The sequence below is a fragment of the Styela clava genome, chromosome 1 (assembly GCF_964204865.1).
Source record: "Styela clava chromosome 1, kaStyClav1.hap1.2, whole genome shotgun sequence".
Taxonomy (NCBI): Eukaryota; Metazoa; Chordata; class Ascidiacea; order Stolidobranchia; family Styelidae; genus Styela; species Styela clava.
Genome location: NC_135250.1, coordinates 2,457,273 through 2,480,961, shown reverse-complemented (window position 1 = coordinate 2,480,961; position 23,689 = coordinate 2,457,273). Strand labels below are relative to the sequence as shown.

At 38.7% G+C, this 23,689-nt stretch overlaps 1 protein-coding gene across 1 annotated transcript in view; it reads right to left on the bottom strand.

Annotated features, from left to right (window-relative positions):
* LOC120336192 (uncharacterized) overlaps window positions 1-23,689 on the bottom strand; it is a 108,970-nt gene that overhangs the window by 5,491 nt on the left and 79,790 nt on the right. The window contains exons 26-32 of the mRNA XM_078116246.1: window positions 7,249-7,338; window positions 6,882-6,948; window positions 6,379-6,525; window positions 2,887-6,032; window positions 2,365-2,536; window positions 1,589-1,663; window positions 681-794 (exon numbers count right to left, since the gene is read on the bottom strand). Of these exons, the coding sequence (XP_077972372.1) occupies window positions 681-794; window positions 1,589-1,663; window positions 2,365-2,536; window positions 2,887-6,032; window positions 6,379-6,525; window positions 6,882-6,948; window positions 7,249-7,338 (3,811 nt within the window). The remainder of the gene's footprint in view (window positions 1-680; window positions 795-1,588; window positions 1,664-2,364; window positions 2,537-2,886; window positions 6,033-6,378; window positions 6,526-6,881; window positions 6,949-7,248; window positions 7,339-23,689) is intronic.

Sequence of the window (23,689 nt, the reverse complement as noted above, 5' to 3'; positions counted from 1 at the left end):
TGGAGAGTTTATGAGATCATAAAAAGCAGTTTCTGCTTCCCTGTCGAAGTCCATATTTCTGGAATAGGATAGGATTTCCATACATAACATATTCCATGCGAGAGGGAAGCCGAAAGACAACATTATCATACGGTGAACCACGGCCTCTCTTCCGGTTACCAGGCCATGTCGGGTAATGGATTAGTTAGCCAGTTATTTGTCTCAGATGCATGGAATTGATGGTGGAGGAAGCCGTAACTAACCAGCGCCTATCTGGATTAACTCATTACTGGTTTGCCAAACTGACTAGTTAATCACACCAGACGAGTGAGAGGCAGTAAACCGTCATATGATTAAGATATCTTATTGCCTTTCCACTCTCGGGATATATATAAAAATATGCAATGAGTCACCCTGCAGTCGTTTGAAGTTACGCTGAAAATGCTCATATTCGTGCCAGTGTTTATTTATTCCGAATTCAAATAAAAAAAACAATTGTACTATTGTTACACTCATTCTGAAGTTGAAGATATTCATCTCTGTACAGAGCTATAGGCAGCCCTGAAAAGATACCAAAACCATAAGAAATATGTGCATTACGCGCCGATGAATGCTGAAGTAATTCAAGTTATTACTATTAGGAAACAGACATCAGGTAAACGAATCCAACATAACCCAAATAATTTTAATTCATTACTCACATTCGCCACATGTTGGCCCAAAATATCCATTAACACATTTACAGGTGTTTCTTGAAATACAGACACCATTGTTCTTACACATGACGTCACAAGATGACCGTTCACAAAATTGTCCTGCAATAATAGCACGAAATTTTAAAATCAAGGCGTTAATGACAATAGCTGTAGGTTAGGAGAAAGGATTTTTGGGTCACTTCCGAAAACATGATTTGATTGATGACTAAATTTGGAAAAAACAAACAATTACGAATACTAGTCTATGTCCGTCTTGGTGGCTGGTTAAATTGCAACTGTGATGTCACTGTTAACTTGTTACTGATTGGTCATTTTTTACAATAATGGTCCGAAAAACAAATTAAATTACCACAATTCAACGAAAAACGTTTGGAACCACTGGATCAGGTAACTTCTCAATAAGCACCTATAACGATTATCGGTAAAACAGTGCTACAAATTCGCCGCGTCTGGTATTTATAACTAGCATGGACTGTAACTAATTGATCAATAATTTTGAGTCCTTGACATCAATAATTAAAAAAGTTTTCGAATTCATAGATATTGGCAATTTGATAACATTCGACTATTGTCGTTCACTATCAGCCGTAACTAAATTGCATAATTTGCATGTGATTATTAGCGATATATACATGATTTATCTTGTTTTAAATTGATTTTGATCATGTGAATTGTTTCGCAATAATTGAGCCGGAGCAAAATCCCGCTCCATAAAAACGAATGGTTTTAAGATAAAAAAGAGAGAGGCGATTTCAACGAGTAATATGAAACGTGTGCGCTCATTTTTAAGGCGATTCTCAAAACAATTGTTATTCTTAGGTAATCTCATTCAACTATTAACAACATTAAGTTAGGAAAACGTTTCAAGACGTTTCAACGATCAGATTACTCACCCGCGTATTCAGGTTCACATTTGCACATTCCGTAAGTTGTACATTTGCCTCGTAATCCGCATCGTTTCTGACATTCTGAAAATGAACGGAAATTGAAAATATGACTCGAAGTAAATAAACTGTCTCAACCAAAATTTGTTCTATTGTGGTATAGACCTGTGAGTACGATAGAATTTCATGTTCATTTTGGCAAGATCCACCCCTCAATCAGTAACCAGTCTGATTCGAATATAGTATATAAATCAGGCGTGGGCAAGGTCTTCTGAGCAGGGGGCAACAATTTTGCGCATTTAGACTGGCGTAATTGTGACGTAAAAAGTTACATTTAATGAACAATATTTACAGTGTTACAAAAATCAAAAGTGGAAAACAATAAGCCTGCTGCCCAAACTAAATTTAAACGGAATCTCAACAAATTCCTTGAGCTATTCTTAGCTAAAAATTGGTTTGATTGTGGCAGCATCATGCGGACCATTTTGAATTACCCGACGAGTCGGATTCGGGCCTGCGGGCAGTAGTTTGCCCATGTCAGGGATACATCCTACCCTGTTGCTCTGAACAAGGCTCTGCATGGCATCCCCTGATAGGTAAGGAGAAAGTATTTTTGTTGTGCAGATCGCTTAAAATAACGGAGAACCTGATGTATGTGAACCTGTGTACCAAGATGACGCACAACCTGAACATAGCATTTGTACCAGCTTAAGGTTCAGGTTGTGCGCCATCTCGGTACACATACTTCGGAAGCACCAAAATAACCACATTGAAAATGAAAAAACCTTTTTGTGAGAATTTTGTTCTTGATAGTTTTCTTGAAACGTAATATTTCATTGGTCTTCCTCCTATGGTTATTTGTTCTTTATTTTTTCTCCATTTCATTCTTCTGAGAACTGGAATGCAGACTTTTCTTCCTGACTTTGTCTTTCGGCATTTTACTACTTTACGCATTCCCTATAACAAATGAGCACATAGGATAGGATTTGCATAATTATCCCGGAGAGAGAGAAGCCGATACGGCGGCTCAGTGATATTTCAAACTGCGGCCTTTCGACTCGTTACCAGTACATGTCAAGTATGGGAATAGTTCACCAGTTATTTAAACAGACTTGTAAACAATATGTGAGACATTACTGGTCATTTTTATAATGATAAATTTGAACATAACCTCTACGTCTACACTACACCATTACAATTCGAATTACATTTTACTGGTCAAGTTTGGCTTGGAACTTGGAAAAACCCGTTTACTGTCACCTTTATAAAAATAACAAATGATTAAAAATTGAGTCTGATGTACTTACTGATATGAAAGAGCGTCTTGGCGTTAAATTTGCAGTGGTCGTTGTTGTTGGCTGACTGGTCGTCATTGTAGGCTGACTGGTCGACGTTGATGACTGGCTGGTCGCCTGACTAGTAGTTGTTGGCTGAATGGTCGTTGTAGTTGGCTGACTGGTTGTTGTATCTGGCGGACTGGTCGTTGTCGTTGGCTGACTGGTCGTCTGTCTGGTCCTAGTTGTTGGCTGACTGGTCGTCGTAGTTGGCTGTCTGGTAGTCGTTGTTGCCTGACTAGTCGTTGTAGTTGGCTGATTGGTCGTTGTTGAAGACTGACTAGTTGTTGTGTTTGGTTGACTGGTCGCCGTTGTCGGTTGACTGGTCGTCGTTGTTGACTGACTGGTAGTCTTCGATGGCTGTCTGGTCGTCTGACTAGTCGTTGTTATTGGCTGACTGGTCGTTGTTGAAGCCCGACTGGTTGTATTTGTTGTTGCCTGACTGGTCGTCGCAGTTAACTGAATAGTCGTTGATGTTGTCTGACTGGTCGTCGTTGTCGGCTGACTTGTTGTTGTATTTGTCTGACTGGTCGTTATTTTTGACTGACTGGTTGTTGTATTTGGCTGAGTGGTCAACTGTCTGGTCGTTATTTTTGACTGACTGGTTGTTGTATTTGGCTGAGTGGTCAACTGTCTGGTCGTTATTTTTGACTGACTGGTTGTTGTATTTGGCTGAGTGGTCGTCTGTCTGGTCTTATTTGTTGGCTGACTGGTCGTTGTTGTTGGCTGGCTAGTCGTTGCTGTAGGCTGACTGGCCATTGTAGTTGGCTGACTGGTCGTCGTTGTTGGCTGGGTGGTCGTCGTTGTTGCCTGACTGGTCGTCGTTGTTGGATGACTGGTTGTTGTATTTGGCTGACTGGTCGTCTGTCTGGTCTTAGTTGTTAGCTGACTAGTCGTTGTTGTTGGCTGACTGGTCGTTGTTGTTGGCTGACTGGTCGTCGTTGTTGGTTGGGTGGTCGTTGTTGTTGCCTGACTGGTCGTCGTCGTTGGATGACTGGTTGTTGTATTTGGCTGACTGGTCGTCTGTCTGGTCTTGGTTGTTGGCTGACTAGTCGTTGTTGTTGGCTGGCTGGTCGTTGTTGTTGCTTGACTGGTCGTTGTTGTAGGATGACTGGTCGTCGTTGTTGCCTGACTGGTCGTTGTTGTAGACTGACTGGCCCTCGTTGTTGGCTGACTGGCTTTTGTTGTCACCCGACTGGTCGTTGTAGTTATCTGACTGGTCGTTGTAGTTGACTGACTGGTCGTCGTTATTGACTGGCTGGTCATTGTTGTTGGCTGACTGATCGTCGTCGTTAGATGACTGTTTGTTGTATTTGGCTGACTGGTCGTCTGTCTGGTCTTAGTTGTTGGCTGACTAGTCGTTGTTGTTGGCTTACTGGTCGTTGTTGTAGGCTGACTGGTCGTTGCAGTTGGCAAACTTGTCATTGTTTTTGCCTGAGTGGTCGTCGTTGTTGGCTGGGTGGTCGTTGTTGTTGCTTGACTGGTCGTTGTTGTTGGCTGACTGGTCGTTGTTGTTGCCTGACTGGTCGTTGTTGTAGACTGACTGGCCCTCGTTGTTGGCTGACTGGCTTTTGTTGTCACCCGACTGGTCGTTGTTGTAGGCTGACTGGTCGTTGTAGTTGGCTGACTGGTCGTTGTAGTTGGCTGACTGGCCGTTGTAGTTGACTGACTGGTCGTCGTTATTGGCCGACTGGTCGTTGTTGTTGGCTGACTAGTTGTTGTTTTTCCCCCCATGGTCGTCATCATTGGTTTATTGGTCGTCGTTGTTGTCCGACTAGTCGTCGTTGTTGGCTGACTTGCCGTCGTTGTTGGCTGACTGGTCGTCGTTGTTGTCGGCTGACTTGTAGTTGTTGTTGGCTGACTGGTCGTTGTTGGCTGACTGGTTGTCGTTGATTCACTGGTCTTTTTCTGAATTACGAGAAGACGATCACCAAAGTGTTTATGGAATTGTTCCAATATCGCAGACAAATTCGTTTTGCTGCGAGGAATAGTGTCGTGAATAACATCTCTTAACGAAGGCATTATGACTCCGCTTTCATCCGAACTATCAACATATAATTTGGTAGTAGAAGAGGCTGTAGTGGTATCAGTTTGGCTTAAAATTTTCTTCTCTCGTGTGCCTTCATTGATACCCTTTTGGGTGACCGTAGATGCATCTTCAGTCGATGTTAAAGTTGTTGTAGCAGTCTCTGTATTCTGATTAGTTAGCGCCTCACTTTGTTTCTCCATTGCAGCAGTATTCGTGGCAAACGTGGTTCTACTGGGGGTAGAAAGAAGCGTTTTAAACATATTGTTGCTGATAGTCGATGGCTCATCTAAATCGGTACCAAGTTTACTCAATCTTGCGTTTGTTGTTTCTGCTTTTTTGTGAACAGAAAATGAAGGCACTGTGGATTTCACATTTGACTCCATTGGAGGGGCATTAGACGACACGGTCCTATGTTCGCCCTGTGATTCTGTTGAAGACAATTGAGTTATATTGATTTTTTCTGTGTATAACTGCTGGATACCGCTCGTTGTTCCATTCATAGCATTAGTACTAGCTTCCGTAGGTGGAAGGAGGGGTTCCGTCGTTTTTTCAAACACTTTTTCCGTAATAATTTCATCTTGATGGCTTCCAATGGTTGTGGTCGCTGGTTTGGTTGTCGTTTCGGACTCGATTGGACGCACACTAACTATATCTGGGATAAAAACTGCTCTAGTAGCATGTATTTCGTCTTCCCGCTGTTCAGTAGATTCTCCTTCGGCAACACTAGGTATTGTAGTGAAAACTCGTACTTCCGAGGACGGGCGGGTACCTTGAACTAATTGTAGCTCATGAATTCGTGATTCAGATTCATCAGTGTTCACCATCTCACGAACCATTTCATTATCAGTAGTTAATTCATTTGATTGAGCAGTTTCTAAATTTCCAAAATCACCAAGCGAGCCAATGATATCATCATAGTCGTGAATTGGTGAATCATCTTCATTAGCTAATTCACGAATCAATTCACGGGATTTGTGAACTTCGTGAGCCAAATCACGAATATCAGGAACAATGAGTGAATCATCATCATCCCACAGCACTGATGTCTCGTTTTCAACAGCGATTGTGTCATCAGATAACGAATAATCAACTAAAAATTTAAAAAGTCTGTTTAAGCGTTGTTTCCTCAGAATAAAACTTTAGACAACTTTGTATATTTTCATATATATTATGAAACCAACTGTTACTGAAAATTATTTATACTTCAGCTAATTTTACATAACCTTTTACACATGAGCGGCTGCTCAGACAGAGACCTATTCAGAGTGAAAGCCTGAACGCCTCAATAATAGTAATTATATTTTTTATTGAATCTACGCTACGCTCAATTTAGCAATTGTAGAATGAAACGATTTTTCACAATTAAAAAAAATAGCGACTGTACAAAGACGAGTATTCTCCTCATTAGACTTCGTAAATATATTCATCGCACATACCTTTTATACAAGTTAAGCCATTTCCCAGATATCCATCCGGACATTGCCCACAATAATATGAACCCATGTAGTTGAAGCATTCCACTCCTTCGAAGCACGGTGTCGGATTAACAAGGCACTCATCAATGTCTGTCATGCAGTTCGCTCCTGGAAAACAAGATTTTTATTTTTATTTTATGAATAAAATTCTTTGAGCGTCTTCACAACGTGACTCCAAACAAAGCACTTTGTGATACTAGAGACATGATATTTTTGAAAGGACCTAATCTTTTCGGTCACGAGCGCCCGACGATAATTCTTTTTATACTTTCAATACTTTACTCATGTCGGGCTTTCATATCATTCTCTTTTTTCATTTCTCTCCTTATAGTACAAGTAGAAACCGTGCAACATCGTCAATAACATGTCAAAAATTTAGGGTTCAAATACCATCTCTGATAAATAATATATTGTGTAGGCCATTCTGTTCCTAAGATTAGAAATCGTGGCACAAAATAACTCACCAGTAAATCCCAAAGGACATTCATTCCACGTTTCGTTGCAAAATTTTCCACCGAAACCAACCAGGCACTGAAACAGATAGGATTTGGTCTTACTATCTGTTATTTGTAGCTTATTGTTAGCTAGTTATTTTTGAGGTGGGGCGCGAGACGTGACGAATTCTGAAAACGGTGCGTGGCTTAAACGTTGAGAACCACTGCTCTAACTCTTTAGATACACGAAATTATCTATGAATATTTCACTGAATTTAGCGGAGAGGGGAAGATTATTATTTTGCTGACCAAAAAAGCAGATATTTTAGGTGCGTGGAATTGAGGAAAAACACAAAATCTTGAACAAGAATATTGAAGTTCCCAAAATTCAATATACCTGACACTCATAAGCTCCGAGTCCAACTTCTTTGGAAATATCTGGAATGCAACGTCCGCCATTCTCACACAAGCATGGAAGTATGGTGATCTGGAAATATTTAAGAATCGATTATAATAAGGTTCATGTTAGTTTCTTATGTTGAAAAAGCGCGCCGGGTGGCACGACGGAAGCGGGGAAGATTGGTGAACAAGTATGAAGCAAAGGGAATTCGGGGAAATGAAATGAAAAATCAGCGAATAGCACAGACGACACATAATACTGAGATTAAATAGAAAAGAAAGCCACGTATAACCAGAGTGGCTATATATCCTGTGTGTCCCTATAACCAGGGTGGCCTTATACCCAGGATAAGGATGGCGGTTGGATTGGGATCATCACCCGCATCCATGGATCGATGTTCGATAACCTGCTTGACTTGTTACAGTGGAGTCTGGGCTAATAATAGGTCAAATTTGTATTTTAGGGGATGGTCAACATACAAGCACAAATTTATTGACACGAAATACGCGCTATGTCATAACAAACATGCCTCGCCACACTCAAGGAACTACATACACAAGCACACATATCACACACTTCTGATATTTTCGGCAATAATCTGAAAAACAGAAGCAATATAATATTTAAAAACATATTTACGAAAAAATCGCACTTTTCTATTTTCCACGGTAAATTTAAAAAAATAATATTGCACTTACGCTAGTTTCTGCTACATCACGAGGTGGTATATTTGTGACGTCATCAATATATGACGTCATCGTAGTGTTTATGTCACTAAGTCCGTCAACTGGTCGAGGAAAATCGCACATTCCATTAACGCATACGTCACCATGTCTACATTCGCTGCAAGGGCTTCCAGCTATATATGGTCTCCGACTGTTGGACAATGGCGATATTGGAGGTTTATTGCTGCTTGGGTTAGGGAGGTAACTTCCATAACGGCACATGAATATATATGGACGGTGTAGTATATCTCCGTTTATCTGAAAGATAATGATATATTGTCATATCAAAAAACGTGCGCCACTTAAAGTAAATTTTTCTATGGCGTTTGGAAAACTAGATGATACAGGATGGTCACTCGAAGAGTAGAAAATTTGAAAATCAGATGAGATCACGAATAAAATGCGCGTAGGTATAGGTTGAATTGAAACGATATCCCACAAGGTAACTTTCAAAACACTACACAAGCTTGCACTCTATGTTAAGACACTGCTCTGAAGTACACGAACGACATTTTGAGCTTCTATGGGTGTAATATACATATACCTTTTATAAAAAAAAAAACTTTGTAAAATTCATTCTTTATAACAATAAATAGACGTTTGACAAATTTTCTGTTTTTCTAGCGACCTGTATTAGGGAACAGAAGTCTATATGGTTGCTAGCAATCATAACATTTTGCCTTTACGTGTGCGCGTGACCTTCCTTTAAATGTGTACCAAAGAGCGCTAGAAATACGATGCGCTGCTATGTAATAGACATACAAATTAGCCTCGTAATGACACATAATTATACAGTAAATGGGCGTCATCGCCATGGGATAGCTCCTTTTATCTAAAGAAGAATGGTTTAAAACCATGCCTTGAATTAAAATTTGAGGCGTTCAAGGGAAAAGATAATTTCCAAATACATTTGCAAATAAAATTTCTGGTCGCTCCAGAAGTATGTGCACCAAGAAGCACAACCTGATAATCCTAACTTGGTACACATACTATGTTCAGGTTGTGCGCCATCTTGGTGCACATATTTCGGCAGCACCTGAGAAACTTCTTTGGGGGAAGTCTCAAATATTTCTGTATATCCTTACCTCCAATCTGCCGCTGCATCTAGTCTTTGAGCATCCAACTTCATCAAAATCCTGTGTTGCTAGTTTTAAATAATGATCGCAAATCCCGAACATACATTTTCCCAAGTCCCAGTCATAATTGTATTGCTCATCAGACCATTCAGTGATGACGTCACTGCTACTGACGTCATCTGAAACAAAAAAGTATTTCATATTCATTTGTCAATATTGAGCAAAATATTTTGGCGACCCACGTAATAGCTGATTATATGCACATCATAATATGTAAAGCAATAGGTTGTAAGTCAATTTTCTTTTTGTTAAAGTAAAAAAAAATACTTTTATTCGTAACTTAATGGATGTAAGATAGAGTGTCCACAAAGTCATAACATATTTTAAAATTGCAGAGGAGTTTTATTGATACTTCATATGAGGGCTCCCGAAGTATGCGAACCAAGATGGCGGACATCGGAATGTAATATGTGTACTAGGTTAGGGTTAGGCCATAATTTTAGGTATAAATACTACGGGAGGCTCTTGGCTAGTCTTCGAACTGATAATAGGACTAAAATAAGGAAAATTGGAAAAAAATTATCGCCTAACCCTAACCTGTTACCCATGTTACGTTCCGATGTCCGCCATCTTGGTTTGCATACTTCGGGAGCACCTCATATTGTTTGGCCATCACAGATGTATTTAATGAGATAAAAATACTTACTGAACAATTATTGATTAAAAAACAACAAACCTGGTTAAGATATCTAAGGAACTGACTTCATAACTGAATTGAAATTGTAAATGGACTTTATGGACACCCGTATAATACCCAGAATATTTCTGATTTACAGTACTCAATAGTGCTAAGATGAAAGAAGAAAGCCATTATTTTTTTTTACATCAAATTTTTTTTGGGGGTTTAAGTTCCGCTTTTTTTTCTTAAATTCACGTCTATAAATTCATCTACCATTCACTAAATTCTTTTCAAACTATGGTTGTGAAATCGACATTGTGATGACCATTATTTGGACTTTGTGTCCCTATAGTAGAGCAGTGGTTCTCGACCTTTTTTTCGACCAACCAAAATTTTTAAAAACAAATTTTGTAAAATCTCGCGTCCCAAACGGCATGTAGTGCTTTTAAGACCGCGAAATTAAACTAATAATATACGGGTGTCTTTAAAGTCCCTAAAATTTCAATTTTGTTATGAAGTCCGTTCTCCATATATCTCAACCAGGTTTGCTGTTTTTTAATCAGTAATTGTTTAAGTATTTTCACTTCATTTTATATATATATATATGGGAGGCAAAACAATATATGGTATCGATAAATTCCCTTTGCAATTTAAAAAAATTCAAGACTTCATGGACACCTTTAACAATAATTATTTTCAGATAACATGTTTCCTCATAAATCACCTAAAGTGCGATAGCTGCGATTGTTTGACGTCAGCGAGTTTTTAAAACCTCTAAAAACTTGCAAAATAGAAGCTGCCAGGTATTTATGCTGTATTACTTCCGTCATATACGCAATACCAAATATGAAATAAGCAATACTAGAAAATAAAATCAGTAACTTTAAGTTCATGTTGAAAATTCGGCGCTCCAGAAATATAAGTATCAAGATGGCGCACAACCTGATAATCTTAACCGGTTACACATATTGTAATCTGGTTGTGCGCCACCTTGGTACACATACTTCGGGAGCACCGAAAAATCAGTACTCCTGTAATATGTGTACCAGGTTGAGGTTAGGCCATAATTTTATTCCGATTTTCCTTATTTTAGTTCTATTACGAGTTCGGGGACTGTCTGTGTTAGACAAGTGAATATACCCCAGCCCATAAGTTTCTGTTCGCTTACACAACTTGATGTAAAGTAGGTGAACAAAATTGGTCACCTCCATATTGGTACACATGCTTCTGGAGCGCCGAAAAATCAAGCCACGCAGGAAGATTTTCATACGACCCAGTTTTGGATCGCGACCCATAGGTTGGGAAACCTTCAAAGGGAGAACACGCTTGTTTTCCATCAATGAGTTTTAAAATCGTGCTGTGGCTTTACTTTAATAGATGTTGACAAGTTTGTACGCTTTGATACTTCCCATATTTACACTTGCTATTGAGCAACACTCCAATAACAAATGAAAAATAAACAATAAAATCTACTAGAAAACCTGATCAATAGGTTGGGAATAACTGTATTAAAACATTGCTCTCTCGTCGTATAAGGCCATAAGAATAGAGCATTCCCAGAAATCATATTTAAAACAAGCGGAGGCCTTACTTTCTGTAATCTTTACGTTGTCCGTCAGATCGTCAAATCCAGAATTAATACACTGTTGTATATATTCATCCGCATCATGTGCTATTTTCTCACTCCAGTGTAACTTTCTTGCATTTGCAGCTGGTGGATACAAACTCATGCGGAATGCGTCATGCATTGTGACGATTTCTATGACGTCATCATTCGTCAATGTGACGTCAAATGTGGTTGTTCTCTCGTCAGTTATTCTCTCGAAAAATGGATTCGCATTGAGTCGTTGGCCTTGAAGTAAGAGTATTTAGGTATAAAATAAGAAAGGATAGGGTTTGTATTAATACGTGAGGCGGGAGAAAGCCGACAACGCGGCTAAATAATACAGCAAACGAAATCACAGAATCTCCCGGTTACCAGTCCATGTTGGGTACGAGATTAGTTAACCAGTTATTTGTTTCAGATGCATGGACTTTAGTGCTGGAAAAACTCCGTACCTCATCAGTTACGTGAACCACCCTACCGGAGCTGCAGGATCGGGAAACAAAACTATTTACTCCAAATCGGAGTTGTAAAATATTCGGCCCCAGCTCATAACTCCAAGAAAATCAGATTTTGATTATGATAACAAAAACGCCGTATGCAGGCCGCCGTACGCTTAGAAAACATGCTGCTGCTTAACGGTTTGAGTAGGTTTTTGCATGTTGTAGTGAGATCTTGGTAGGTTTGAGTTTCTATTGAAATTTTTTGAATTTATCGACATTGAGGTCTGGAATTCCGACTTCAAGACAATTAGAATTGCGATGTTGATTCGGAGTTGGGTTGAAAATCTTGTATAAAATATTAAACAAAAAACTGAAGCGTACGCTTTACGATAATATATTATCATATTAATATAAAATTACATACCTCGAATCATTTGCCCTGCTGGTACATCCCGTATGATGTGTGTTTCAATTTCACCGTGTTCATCTCTAATAACATTCGGCACATTTTCGGTATCGGTCAGGAATGTCTGAGACGAATCATCTTCTATTTGGTACGAACCATCCCGGTCATTGAACGAGATGTTCTGTGGTGTCGAAATGTTTCTAGATCGATTCGAATCGACTGGGTATATTCGAAAATCTTCGTCAACAAATGATCGATGTGGCGAGGTTTCTGCCTTTGATTCTGGTTGGAGTCGAGACGCGCCAATATCATAGTAGTTATTTTGAAATTTTCTGAAATCTCCAAAAAGATGGGGCAAAATTTTATCTAGAAGTGCCTTTTCGTTCATTCTCTCGTTTTCTGGTAACGAGACGACTTTTACGAAAGAATCACTATCCCGCGGAAAACTTTCAGTTCCGATGGAACCACTGGGATTCAAACCCTGAGTCTGTTGTCTAACTTCAATGACGACTTGATGAGTTTTATGTGGAATTATAGGACCATTATTGAAATTCTGGAAGTTTTGGCCGGTGGATGGGGAGGAACTTGAACCCGGGTCCTCTGGTACACTTGGGTTGCCCAGTTCAATCCATTCGTACGACTGATCGCCAATGTCGGGAAATAAACTTTGAAAAGACAAATCGTTAAAAATTTTAGAATTTTCTACAACGAATGAACCGGGATTCGAACCTCGGTCATCTAATCTTTGTATTTCTCGCATGATTTCAATTGGTATTGACCCTCCCGACTCTGGGGTATTTTGTATTGTAAAAACCGAACTTGGTTCTACGGCACCAGCAGAAATTAACCCCCGTCCCTCGGGTTTGGGAAATGTTATCCTCTCAACCTGAAATGGTCCATCTTCTTCAACAATATGGCCATCCGGTTTCAGTTTTCTATTCCATGAGCGGCTCGCTATGGAATCGTACGGATCTCTATTGACAATTTGAACGGGACTCGAACCAGCGACATTCTGATCAGGTATGATAAATTGAGACGAAATTTTCTTAGGTTCATCAGTTGTAACCAAAGGCATATTCAATGTATTAGCATCAGAGATATGCTGGTGGGAGTTTGAAGTTTTATTCGCGGATGGGTCGAGATTCGAACCCACGTCGCATAATCCATCAAAGCAAACGTCATCTTTATTTTGGCACCGTGAGCAAGCTTTGCCAGTCTGATATGGGAAATCTACTCTGCCACGGTATCTTCGCTTGACATTCCCAGGCGTAAGGTAGTTGCATACCAGCATGTTGGGATTAGTCCAATACGAATCACGAACCTGCAACATAAAAAAGTTTTATCAGGCGTGGTTTCTATGAATACGGCTTAAAGAAGAATGTGCGCATGACTAGAGGTATTAGAAAAAGGCGACTGCGATGCGGGAAAACCAAATTTATGTCAAGTCAAGTCAAGTTTTTTTTTTCCAACCAGTAAAATCAACAACAATCGATTACAAATTACAAAAAAATGATAATTAGATACAGTTTTACTGGGAAAAGGGAAGTCACTGGAAACTAAAGCTAGTTATCGAGCAGCGACACCCAAGGTTCAAATATGTAATTTAGGAAAAATTGTAATTTTAGAGTTTGGAATCTACTGTCTTTTACGCTGAACATTGTCAGTAAACGGAAACGGTAACCTATGTTACCGGCTACGCTTGTACCTGTTTGGTTTCTCTACCAGTACAGAGTACCTTAATGAAAAAAATTGTGTTTGCGTGCTGTATTTAGTTTCTGTCGAAGATTTTCGACCACCGAATTATGGAAGTCAAATTTTGGGTACTCCCGAAGTATGTGAACCAAGATGGCGAAGGGTGGGGGGGGGAGGGGAGGAGGACCCCCTCGCTACGACCCTTCATCTAATAAATATAAAACTCGCTGTGCGAATTTTTGAATGTTCATTTATTGTTCGATTTTGTTCTCGAACAAGATCAAATTAATTGGCGCTCGTTATACGAACCTGAACTTGTCCCTTGCAGTTAACATACGCGCACCCAACTTGGTCCGTATTTGCCCAAACAACTTGAGTGTAATGTCCACACATCGTCCTGCAATTCCTTGTATTGTAGTCGTAATCCTTCACCTCGTTGTACCATTGTCTTATGGCGTGCATTAGATTCATTTCGCCTGTATAAATAAATATATTTAGTAGCTCCCGTAGTATGTCAACCAAGATGGCGGACACCGGAGCGTAGTATGTGTACCAGTTTAGTGTTAGGCTATAATTTTATTCCAATTTTCTTTATTTTAGTTTTAGGGACTAGCCAAGTGACTCCCGTAGTATGAGAAAACTCAAGATACCTCCAGAAATGATATAGATGTTTTCTCCAAGTTGAGTTCCGAATTCTTTATTTCCAATTTTCGCAGAAGGACTATGTTCATAAATACATTTCGATGCGTACAATTGCGCCGTATGGGCAAGTCGAGAGTTCCAGTGCATTCGTCTCATATTCGATGCAGGTGGTACGACATGCTTCCTCAAAACATTGTGCGTACGGACGATGACGTCAATCTCTTCTGACGTCAGTACTGGCACTTTGTGTCGTGGTTTGAGACCCGCTCTACCTGTGAAATATGTTAAGTAAAAAGGTAATACCATTCAGATTTTTGTATACATAAATGTATGGGGTAGAAATCCCTAAAACCCGAGTCGCGGGTCAAAGGTCATCCGAAGTCGAGTTTAAGCACTGAACTAAGTATCACTCGCGAGTTGATGACGAGTTAGAGTGGGGATGGGCAATTACTTTTCTGATTGGGCCAGTTACAGAAAATAGACTGGGTTAATGAACCGGAGGCTCAATATGAAACGATGTATAAAACAAATCGATTTGTTTAGAGACATAGATTTCCTCGATATCGTCAACATAAGTTTTATATCCATAAAAACCATCGTCGTAATTTCAGCAGGCATAAGAGACCTCCAGAAGTATGTGCACCAAGATGGTGCACAGCCTGAACATAGTATGTGTACCAGATTACGTTTCAGATTGTGCGCCATCTTGGTGCACATACTTCGGGAGCGCCGGCATAAGTGGGCCGGATGAAATACTTTAGCAATAATATGAAAAACTAAGCAATAATACCAAAACTAGACCACATGCAAGTCATATTTCCCCCAATAAAAACAAAACAACCTTCTTTAACGTGAAGAAATACCTCCTACCTACACCATCTAGTAACACAGCGGTACCCAAACTATTTCTTTGTGCAGCGCCAAATTATCAGGAAAAAAACAGGGCGCACTTAACAATAAAAAAAATTCTTCAAATAAAACTCAATTTTGTGATCGTTACTGTGTACTTTACGCATCTTAAAGTTTGTAAATATGTAGGCCTAACAGAGTAACAGAGAGTTTTATAGTAATCGAGAAGTTTTATATTTAGCATTCTACGGAATCTAATACAAAAAAGTGAAAACAATTTACCTCTCTGAAGAAGAGTCGTAGATCTACGTTTCCTTTGAATAAATCTTGTGCCGACGTGAAAACGAATTTCCACCGAATTTTCTGGTATAATTTCCCGCAAAAATGCTTTCTTATTTCCGACGTAATTTGCAATGTTCGCCGATGCACTCCATGTATATATTACCAACAATAACAGCAGAATCCTTGTTTGTGACGTCATTATAACTGTGACGCCAAAGTAAAGTAACAATTATAATTACTGAACAATTATTAGTATATTGAAATTATGTAATGAGTGTTTTAAGGAACAAATGCAGTCTGTGGAATGTTTTCCTCTAGTAATCGATTTTATTTCTCACATACAAGGTGTCCATAAAGTCCCTTTACAATTTCAATTTTGTTATGAAGTCAGTTCTTCATATTTCTAAACCAGGTTTCGTTTTTAATAAGTAATTGTTCAAGTATTTTTATTTCATTCAATACATCTGTGAGGGCCAAACCAATATATGGTTTCGATAAATTCCCTTTGCAATTCCAAACTTCATGTACATCCTCTATTTTACTTGTTTCATTTTCAAGTCATTCAAAAACAATTTCCGAAAAACAATTCTCAACCAGCGATATTACCACCCGGTCTGATTGACGCAACCTTCTTCAAGACTCGCCCCAATCAATATTAGATAGCAGCTTCGACAAATATTTAGATCTTTTGTTGGGGCTCCCGAAGTATGCGAACCAAGATGGCGGACATCGGAATGTAATATGTGTACTAGGTTAGGGTTAGGCCATAATTTTAGGTATGAATACTACGGGAGGCTCTTGGCTAGTCTTCGAACTGATAATAGGACTAAAATAAGAAAAATTGGAAAAAAATTATCGCCTAACCCTAACCTGTTACCCATGTTACGTTCCGATGTCCGCCATCTTGGTTCGCATACTTCGGGAGCCCCCTTTTGTTTTCATTTTTATTGATTTATCTATCTTAATACGCCTCAAATCTCGCGCCAACCTACATTTCTTGGCGTATAATCTAGCAAAATAAAATTATATAGTCTAAGTAGTTTTCGGTGTTTCAGTTTTAACTTTGCTCAGAGATTAGTGCCGTTTTTCTTTGAACGAGTGCGCGTGGTCCTGCTTTGAAAAAATTATCACGACAACAAATTGTGTTATAATCATGTACAATTCTAATACAATATCCTTCACGTATAAGGATTGTTGCAACTGAACCTCAGTCAACTTAACTCCCTTACGGAATCTTTGCTTTCATATACTTGCATTTGAATTATCAATGGTACATTCGCCAGTAACCCTGGCCTCCCCCGCGCATGGGAGCAAAAACGGTATTTATAAAATAAATACAATTTTAACCTTAATAAATTTGAATTGAACAATAAAAAATATAACACGTCAATATATAGGAATAGTAAGCTTATCTAACTGAGCCAGACTCTCAAAAAAATATAATCTTCCGATCGAGGGAACATGACGGCCTTCTTTTCTGCATATCTGTCTTTGCATAATGGTCTTGCTGATCGAATGCTCTATACTTCGAGTCATTACTTAGCAATATCTTTTGCATCCGCTAATTAATCTTCAAAGTGTGCAAATGATAAACACGGACACTCAGCCTGGGCTTGATAAAACTGGCATATTCAAGTGTTTATGTTGTTGAGTTAAGCCACTGCCTGCACTAAAGATATCCTTTGTATCATAGATAGCATGGTCTTAGCAATGAATGAAAGGGAGAAATGTATCTCGATCGCGAAAGCAGCTACGATTGATCTTTAGATGAAAGGGACCTTCTTCTCCCTGTGTCCAAATCGAGGTAGGATAGGATTTACATATTTAGGATTGAATTTATATATTTATTCCGGGGGAGAGAATGGCCGATAAGATGACTCAATCATATTGCGAACCACGGCCTCTCGTCCGGTTACCAGTCCATGTGCCACAACGCCGAGTCTAGGTGTACTTTACAAATCCCTACCTGTAGAGAAACTGACTATTCTCCGCCATAAATGGCCAGAATTTAAAAAGATTTATTTCGATATGAAGGAATTATAAAAAATCTGTAGTTAACAAGGAACCCTTCTACGCCTTAAAGTAATGATCTAAAAACTCTGTATGCACATATGGGGCTAAAAGTTTTGAAACAATAGTGTTTATTAAAATAACGCGAGTTTTGTACAAATATCGGTACTCCCGTAGTATGTGAACCAAGATGGCGGACACCGGAACGTAGTATGTGTACCAGGTTAGGTTTAGGTCATAATTTCAGGTATAAATACTACGGGAGTCACTTGGCTAGTCCCCGAACTCGTAATATAACTAAATTAAGGAAAATTAGAATAAAATTATGGCCTAACCTTAACCTGGCAAACATACTACGTTCCGGTGTCCGCCATCTTGGTTCACATACTACGGGAGCGCCCAAATTCCATTGTGGAACTAAGTACATTCTATGTAAAACTTGCGCCCAGAATTTATCAGTTTAGAAGAACTGTTCTAAAACTTAATCGGGACATCAATCATTTTTTTAACAAATTTGAAAGAAAGCAGGCCAGTAATCTTTTAGACGAACTTGGGAGGTCGTAGGGAGAAGTTATTAGTTCCGTCAAAACAATTTATGAAGTTATGTCAATATAGATTTAATTAACCGACATATCTATGGCACGTTTTAAGAGTTAGTGTATGTCAATTATTTGTGAGGATATAGGCGTAAATATACAGACTTGTAATAGAAAGAATGCAAAATTGTGTTAATAGTGTCGAATAGAACTCAACTCAGTTATTTTTGGAACCCTAAAAAGTACTTCCTGAATTTTGTGCATTCTATAATTACCGAATTTTTTTTTATTTTTTTGGCATTTTGAATACTGGTCTCTGAATTTTGCTTCTGAACCCTGTCCTAACACATCTAGAAATCTATAAAGTCCATATTTTAACTCAAAACACAGTTATTTTTGGAACCCTAAAAAGTACTTCCTGAATTTAATGCATTCTATAATTACCGCAATTTTTTTTTTTTTTTTAACATTTTGAATACTGGGCTGTAAATCTTGCTGTTGAACCCTGTCCTAAAACATATAGAGATCTATAAAATCTATTTTTAAAGTGTTTGAGTCGACTAAAGGTTTTTCAACACAATTACATTAATTATACCACGGACACCTCTTCATAAGCTCAATTTAATAAACAAAAAGATATTGGGTTTTCACAAAATAGTATACACATGTACAGAAACTTTTTCGGGGTTAAATTGCAAAAATGCCTCCTAAAATAAGTTTAATTTAACCAGTTAATGTCATTGTGACTAACTTACAACACACACGCTCAACCTAAGAACTTATCAGCCTAAGAATTTATAACATAATCTGTCCATCTTCATCATCATGCAAATTCAACTTTCTATTTTCTATTCACCACTACTCTTATATACGTTTATATACTGGTTTATCGCGTCTCATTCCGAAAAAAATTATTTTATGTTTTACCTTGTTTGTATACTTTCGTATTTTCGGTATGCGCAAAAGTAAATTACTGATTACGTACGCGGGCGCTCCCATGATATTCGTACCAAGATGGCGCACAACCTGCTAACCCTAACCTGGTACACATACTATGTTCAGGTTGTGCGACATCTGGTACGAATACTACGGGAGCACCCGTACGCGCACTTCTACGATTACACAAATAATTTTTTTTTCTAATCAACTCACAACACGCAATAAAATTCCAAGAAACCATAACATAACCTGTCCGCCTGTGCAAATTTAGCTTTCCATTTAACACTGCTACAAACTATATAAACGCGGTATTATACGATCCCAAGATTGGTGTTTTATCTAATTAACTTGCAACACCCAATCAACCCATATATCCCAATCAACTCGACACCTCTCTTCAAAATTCAATTAAATATTACTGAAACGAACACACTTCTCTTTTTTATAAATACACACACCGTATTTTGCGATACCCACAGATAATCTGTTTTATTAGGAAACAATTTGACACCCCTAAGGTAGTTTACATGCGTATTGTTTCTCCTATCACTAGTTAAGCATGGACGACTATGGAATACCCATGGTCCATTCTAGAATGTTCAAATAATTATTGCTGATTGAATTGGGCTAAAAGGTTCGAGTCGGCGTATTTTTGTAAGTTTGTCAGGAAAACTTGGCAATGAATTTTTGAACTCATTTGGTTTCGTGTTATTGTCAAATTCACATCGTTGGAACTAAATTATCTTATTAACTTACAACGCACATTAACTTTTGCAAACGTGTCGAACCCCCTACGTTATTCTGCAAGCTTCCGTCGAACCCCGACGGCGTTTTGAACAGTTAAAACCAGGGTCGCAGCCGAATCTTCACAAAGGAAAACATAAATTGCAACAAGCGAACTATTAAGTTCACATAGTCACCCAACTAAAAGTAAAAGGCTTTTTTGCTTAATAAATTTCTCAAAAATCTACTTGGAATGCATTTGCACGGAGTCTTTCGGGAAAACTAGCAACCACCGTGAAACTTTATGATACACAAATGTTTCAGAGGACTTTTGTCGAACCCGTGGGGCGAATCCACCGAACCCCAGGGGTTCGATCAAACCCAGGTTAAACACTGCCTAAACACAAGCTTTGTTTCCATTTTCGACCAACTATTTGTAAAAACGACTCCTCCTTTATTTATATACATACCCGTGTTTCGCGATACGCCCAGACAGTATGTTCCAATAGGAAACAATTCAACATACCTACGATAGTTCACATGTGTATTGTGTTTACCAATCCAAGTTTAAAATTAAATATTGCCGCAATATGCAATATCCATGGCCCATTTCTAGTTAGCGGTTGATTATTTCTGTTTGAATTGGGCTATTCCACATTGTTTTGATTCAGCGTAAAATTTTCGGGGAAACCTGACATTGGATTGTTCAACTTTTTATCATTACGTAATATGATATTAAGTTCACATTGTAAAAACTATATTTTCTCATTTCTAGCGCAAACATATCGAAACTGTGACGTATTTGATTTTGCATGGGTGTATTTTGAAGGTTATGTTGTCATATTGGGATATTTAATTATTGGAAATCGTTTTCTACGATTCCTAAAGAAGTCTCTCAGCAAATTAATTCGTCGAAATGTTGTTGAAAAATTGAAAAAAAAATGAGATTTGTATAATTTTCACTGGTTGAACAACGCGCCGCATGTTCGTCCGTACTCGCCTCTTTGCATCACTCAGAATATGGGCAAACCCGTAACAACTCCTTTCACAATTCATTTACAATCCTCTTTTTGAAAATATATATGACCGCCCCATTTCTAGTTAGGGAGGAATCAGCGTAATTTTTTCGGGGAAACTTGACATTTGATTTTCAAATTTTTATCATTACGTAATATGGTATCAAATTCACATCGTTAAAATTAGATTTTCTCGTTACTAATGCATGCATATCGAAACACTGTGACGTATTGAATTAAATGGGTGATGTTGTCATATTGGGAAAATAAATTAAAATCGTCTTCTTAGATTCTCACGAGAGTCCCTCAGCAAATTACTTGGTTGAAATGTTGTTAAGAAATTGAGAAAAATGTGACTTGCGTCATTTTTAATGTGTGGACAACACGACTGTGGCCGGATGGCCGGATTCGTAACAATTTCATTCTCAATTAATTTACAATCCCAAGTTTGAAATAAGATATCTACTCACACATGACAGACGACGCCATATCTATGGCCCATTTCTAGCCGGGGGTAACTGATGAAATTGGGCTACAACGTTTTGAATAGTTTTTGGCATTGGATTTTTAAACTTTTTTGGTTTCGTGATATTGCCAAGTTCACATCGTGAGAACTTGATTTTCCCGTTTCTAGCGCAAACATATCAAAACTGTGACGTATATTACTGGGGTGTATTTTGAAGGTTATGTTGCCATATTGAGATAATTAATGGAAATCGTTTTCTACGATTCCTAAGAAGTCCCACAGCAAATTGATTCGTTGAAATTTTGTTGAAAAATTGAGAAAAATGGGATTTGTATAATTTTTATTGGGTGAACAACACGATTCTTGTATGTCCATACTTTGCATTACACCGACTATGGCCGGATTCGTAACAATATCTACTTACACGGGACCGACGGCGCCATGTCCATAACCAACTTTTGTTAGGGGGTTATTTATTACTGTGAATTGGCTCACAAATATATAAATCAGAGTAATTGTTCAGGGAAACTCCGCAATGAATTTAGAAAATCTTTTCTGTTACGTCAAATCCTCACGCTCTTATCTGCGTCGTAAAACTAGACTTACGTGCAAAACGTGACGCATTCGCCGATTACAATACCGTCACAAACATTTTCCCATCGCCCAACTTTGCTATCCGGAGCTGGAATCGGGTGCAACTGCCAATTTACGTATACACGAGATATTGTAGGAGAGAGAAAAAACGAATACGTTTTCGAATACCTGGTGATTTCAGAATTGAATCGAATATTTGGTTCGAATCGAATCTTGAATACTTGGGAGATATAAAATTGTACGAACATCTTGTGCGCTGTATTAAGGATATTTCACGTTTCTTTATTGTTTACAGATTGCAGAGAGCTGTTGTGCTAGTATCTTTATTATCCTTAGCGTGGAGCATGTTCAAGAGTTCAACTTCATGCATGTTTACCATCATAGCTTATTGTTAGCTAGTTATTTTTGAGATGGGGCGCGAGACTTGACAAATTCTAAAAAGGGGGAATGGCTTAACAAGTTTGAGAATCACTGCTTTTGAGTCGAAAGAAGTTTCAGCAGGTTCATTTCCAATTCTCAAGGTCAAACTGACCTTCAAAAAGGAAAAAAGCAACTTGAAAAATTTGAAAATCACTGATCTAGAAATACGGTGATGTGAGAGAAACTTTCTTGGCTTTCGACGTGGGAATATGCGTAGAAGATTGTCGAGAATTGAGAGATTTCCAATAGAGTGGCGCAGTGGAAGAATACGTTTACGTCAAATAACACTGCGAAAGGATAGGATGGGAGAGGAAAGCCGATAAGACGGCATAACCATATGGTAGTGATATGGGGTTAGTTAGTTATTTGTTTTTTCGGAAGCATGGACTTGATGGAGGAGAGAGTCGTAACCGAACAGCGATTACGTGAACCACCCTACGGCGGCGAGGAATCCAGCAATCCTCTCGCACATAACCATCCCTGCATGGGATTCGAACATGCGAACCCATGTAGAGTAACTCAGAGATGCGGTGGCGATGAGCCACACCGCCGCATAAAAATGACCACACGTTCGTGATTTTTGACATTTTGACAAAAAAACTTTAGGAATGTAGATAGTCTCCATTGTACATCTTAGCGATAAAATAACTTGTTCCGGTACTCCCGAAGTATGTGAACCAAGATGGCGGACACCGGAGTGTAGTATGTGTACCAGGTTAGGGTTAGGCCATAATTTTATTCCAAGTTTCCTTATTTTAGTTCTATGTAGAGTTCGGGGACTAGCCAAGTGACTCCCGTAGTGATTGTACCTGAAATTATGGCCTAACCTGGTACACATACCACGTTCCATTTTTCTCAATTTCTCAACAACATTTTAACGAAATAATTTGCTGAGGGACTCTTTTAGGATTCGTAGAAAATGATTCAAATTAATTTTCCAAATATGGTGACATAACCTTCAAAACACAGCCCAATAAAATCCAATACGTCACAGTTTCGTTATGTAGGCGCCAGAAACGAGAAATTCTTCCCAATATGTGAACTTTACACAATATTGCGTAACAAAAAAATTTACAAATTCCATGTCAAGTTTACTCGGAGAAACTACGCTGGTTCAAAAAATTGTAGCCCAATTTCATCAGTAATAGTTAACTCCTAGCTAGAAATGGTACATTTAAGTATATTTAGGCGTGACGGCAAATAGCCGGGTAATCACGAGGTATGTGAACCAAGATGGCCGACACCGGAACTTAATAGGTCTACCAGGTTAGGGTTAGGCCATAATTTCAGGCACAAATATTACGGGGGTCACTTGGCTAGTCCCCGAAATCGTAATA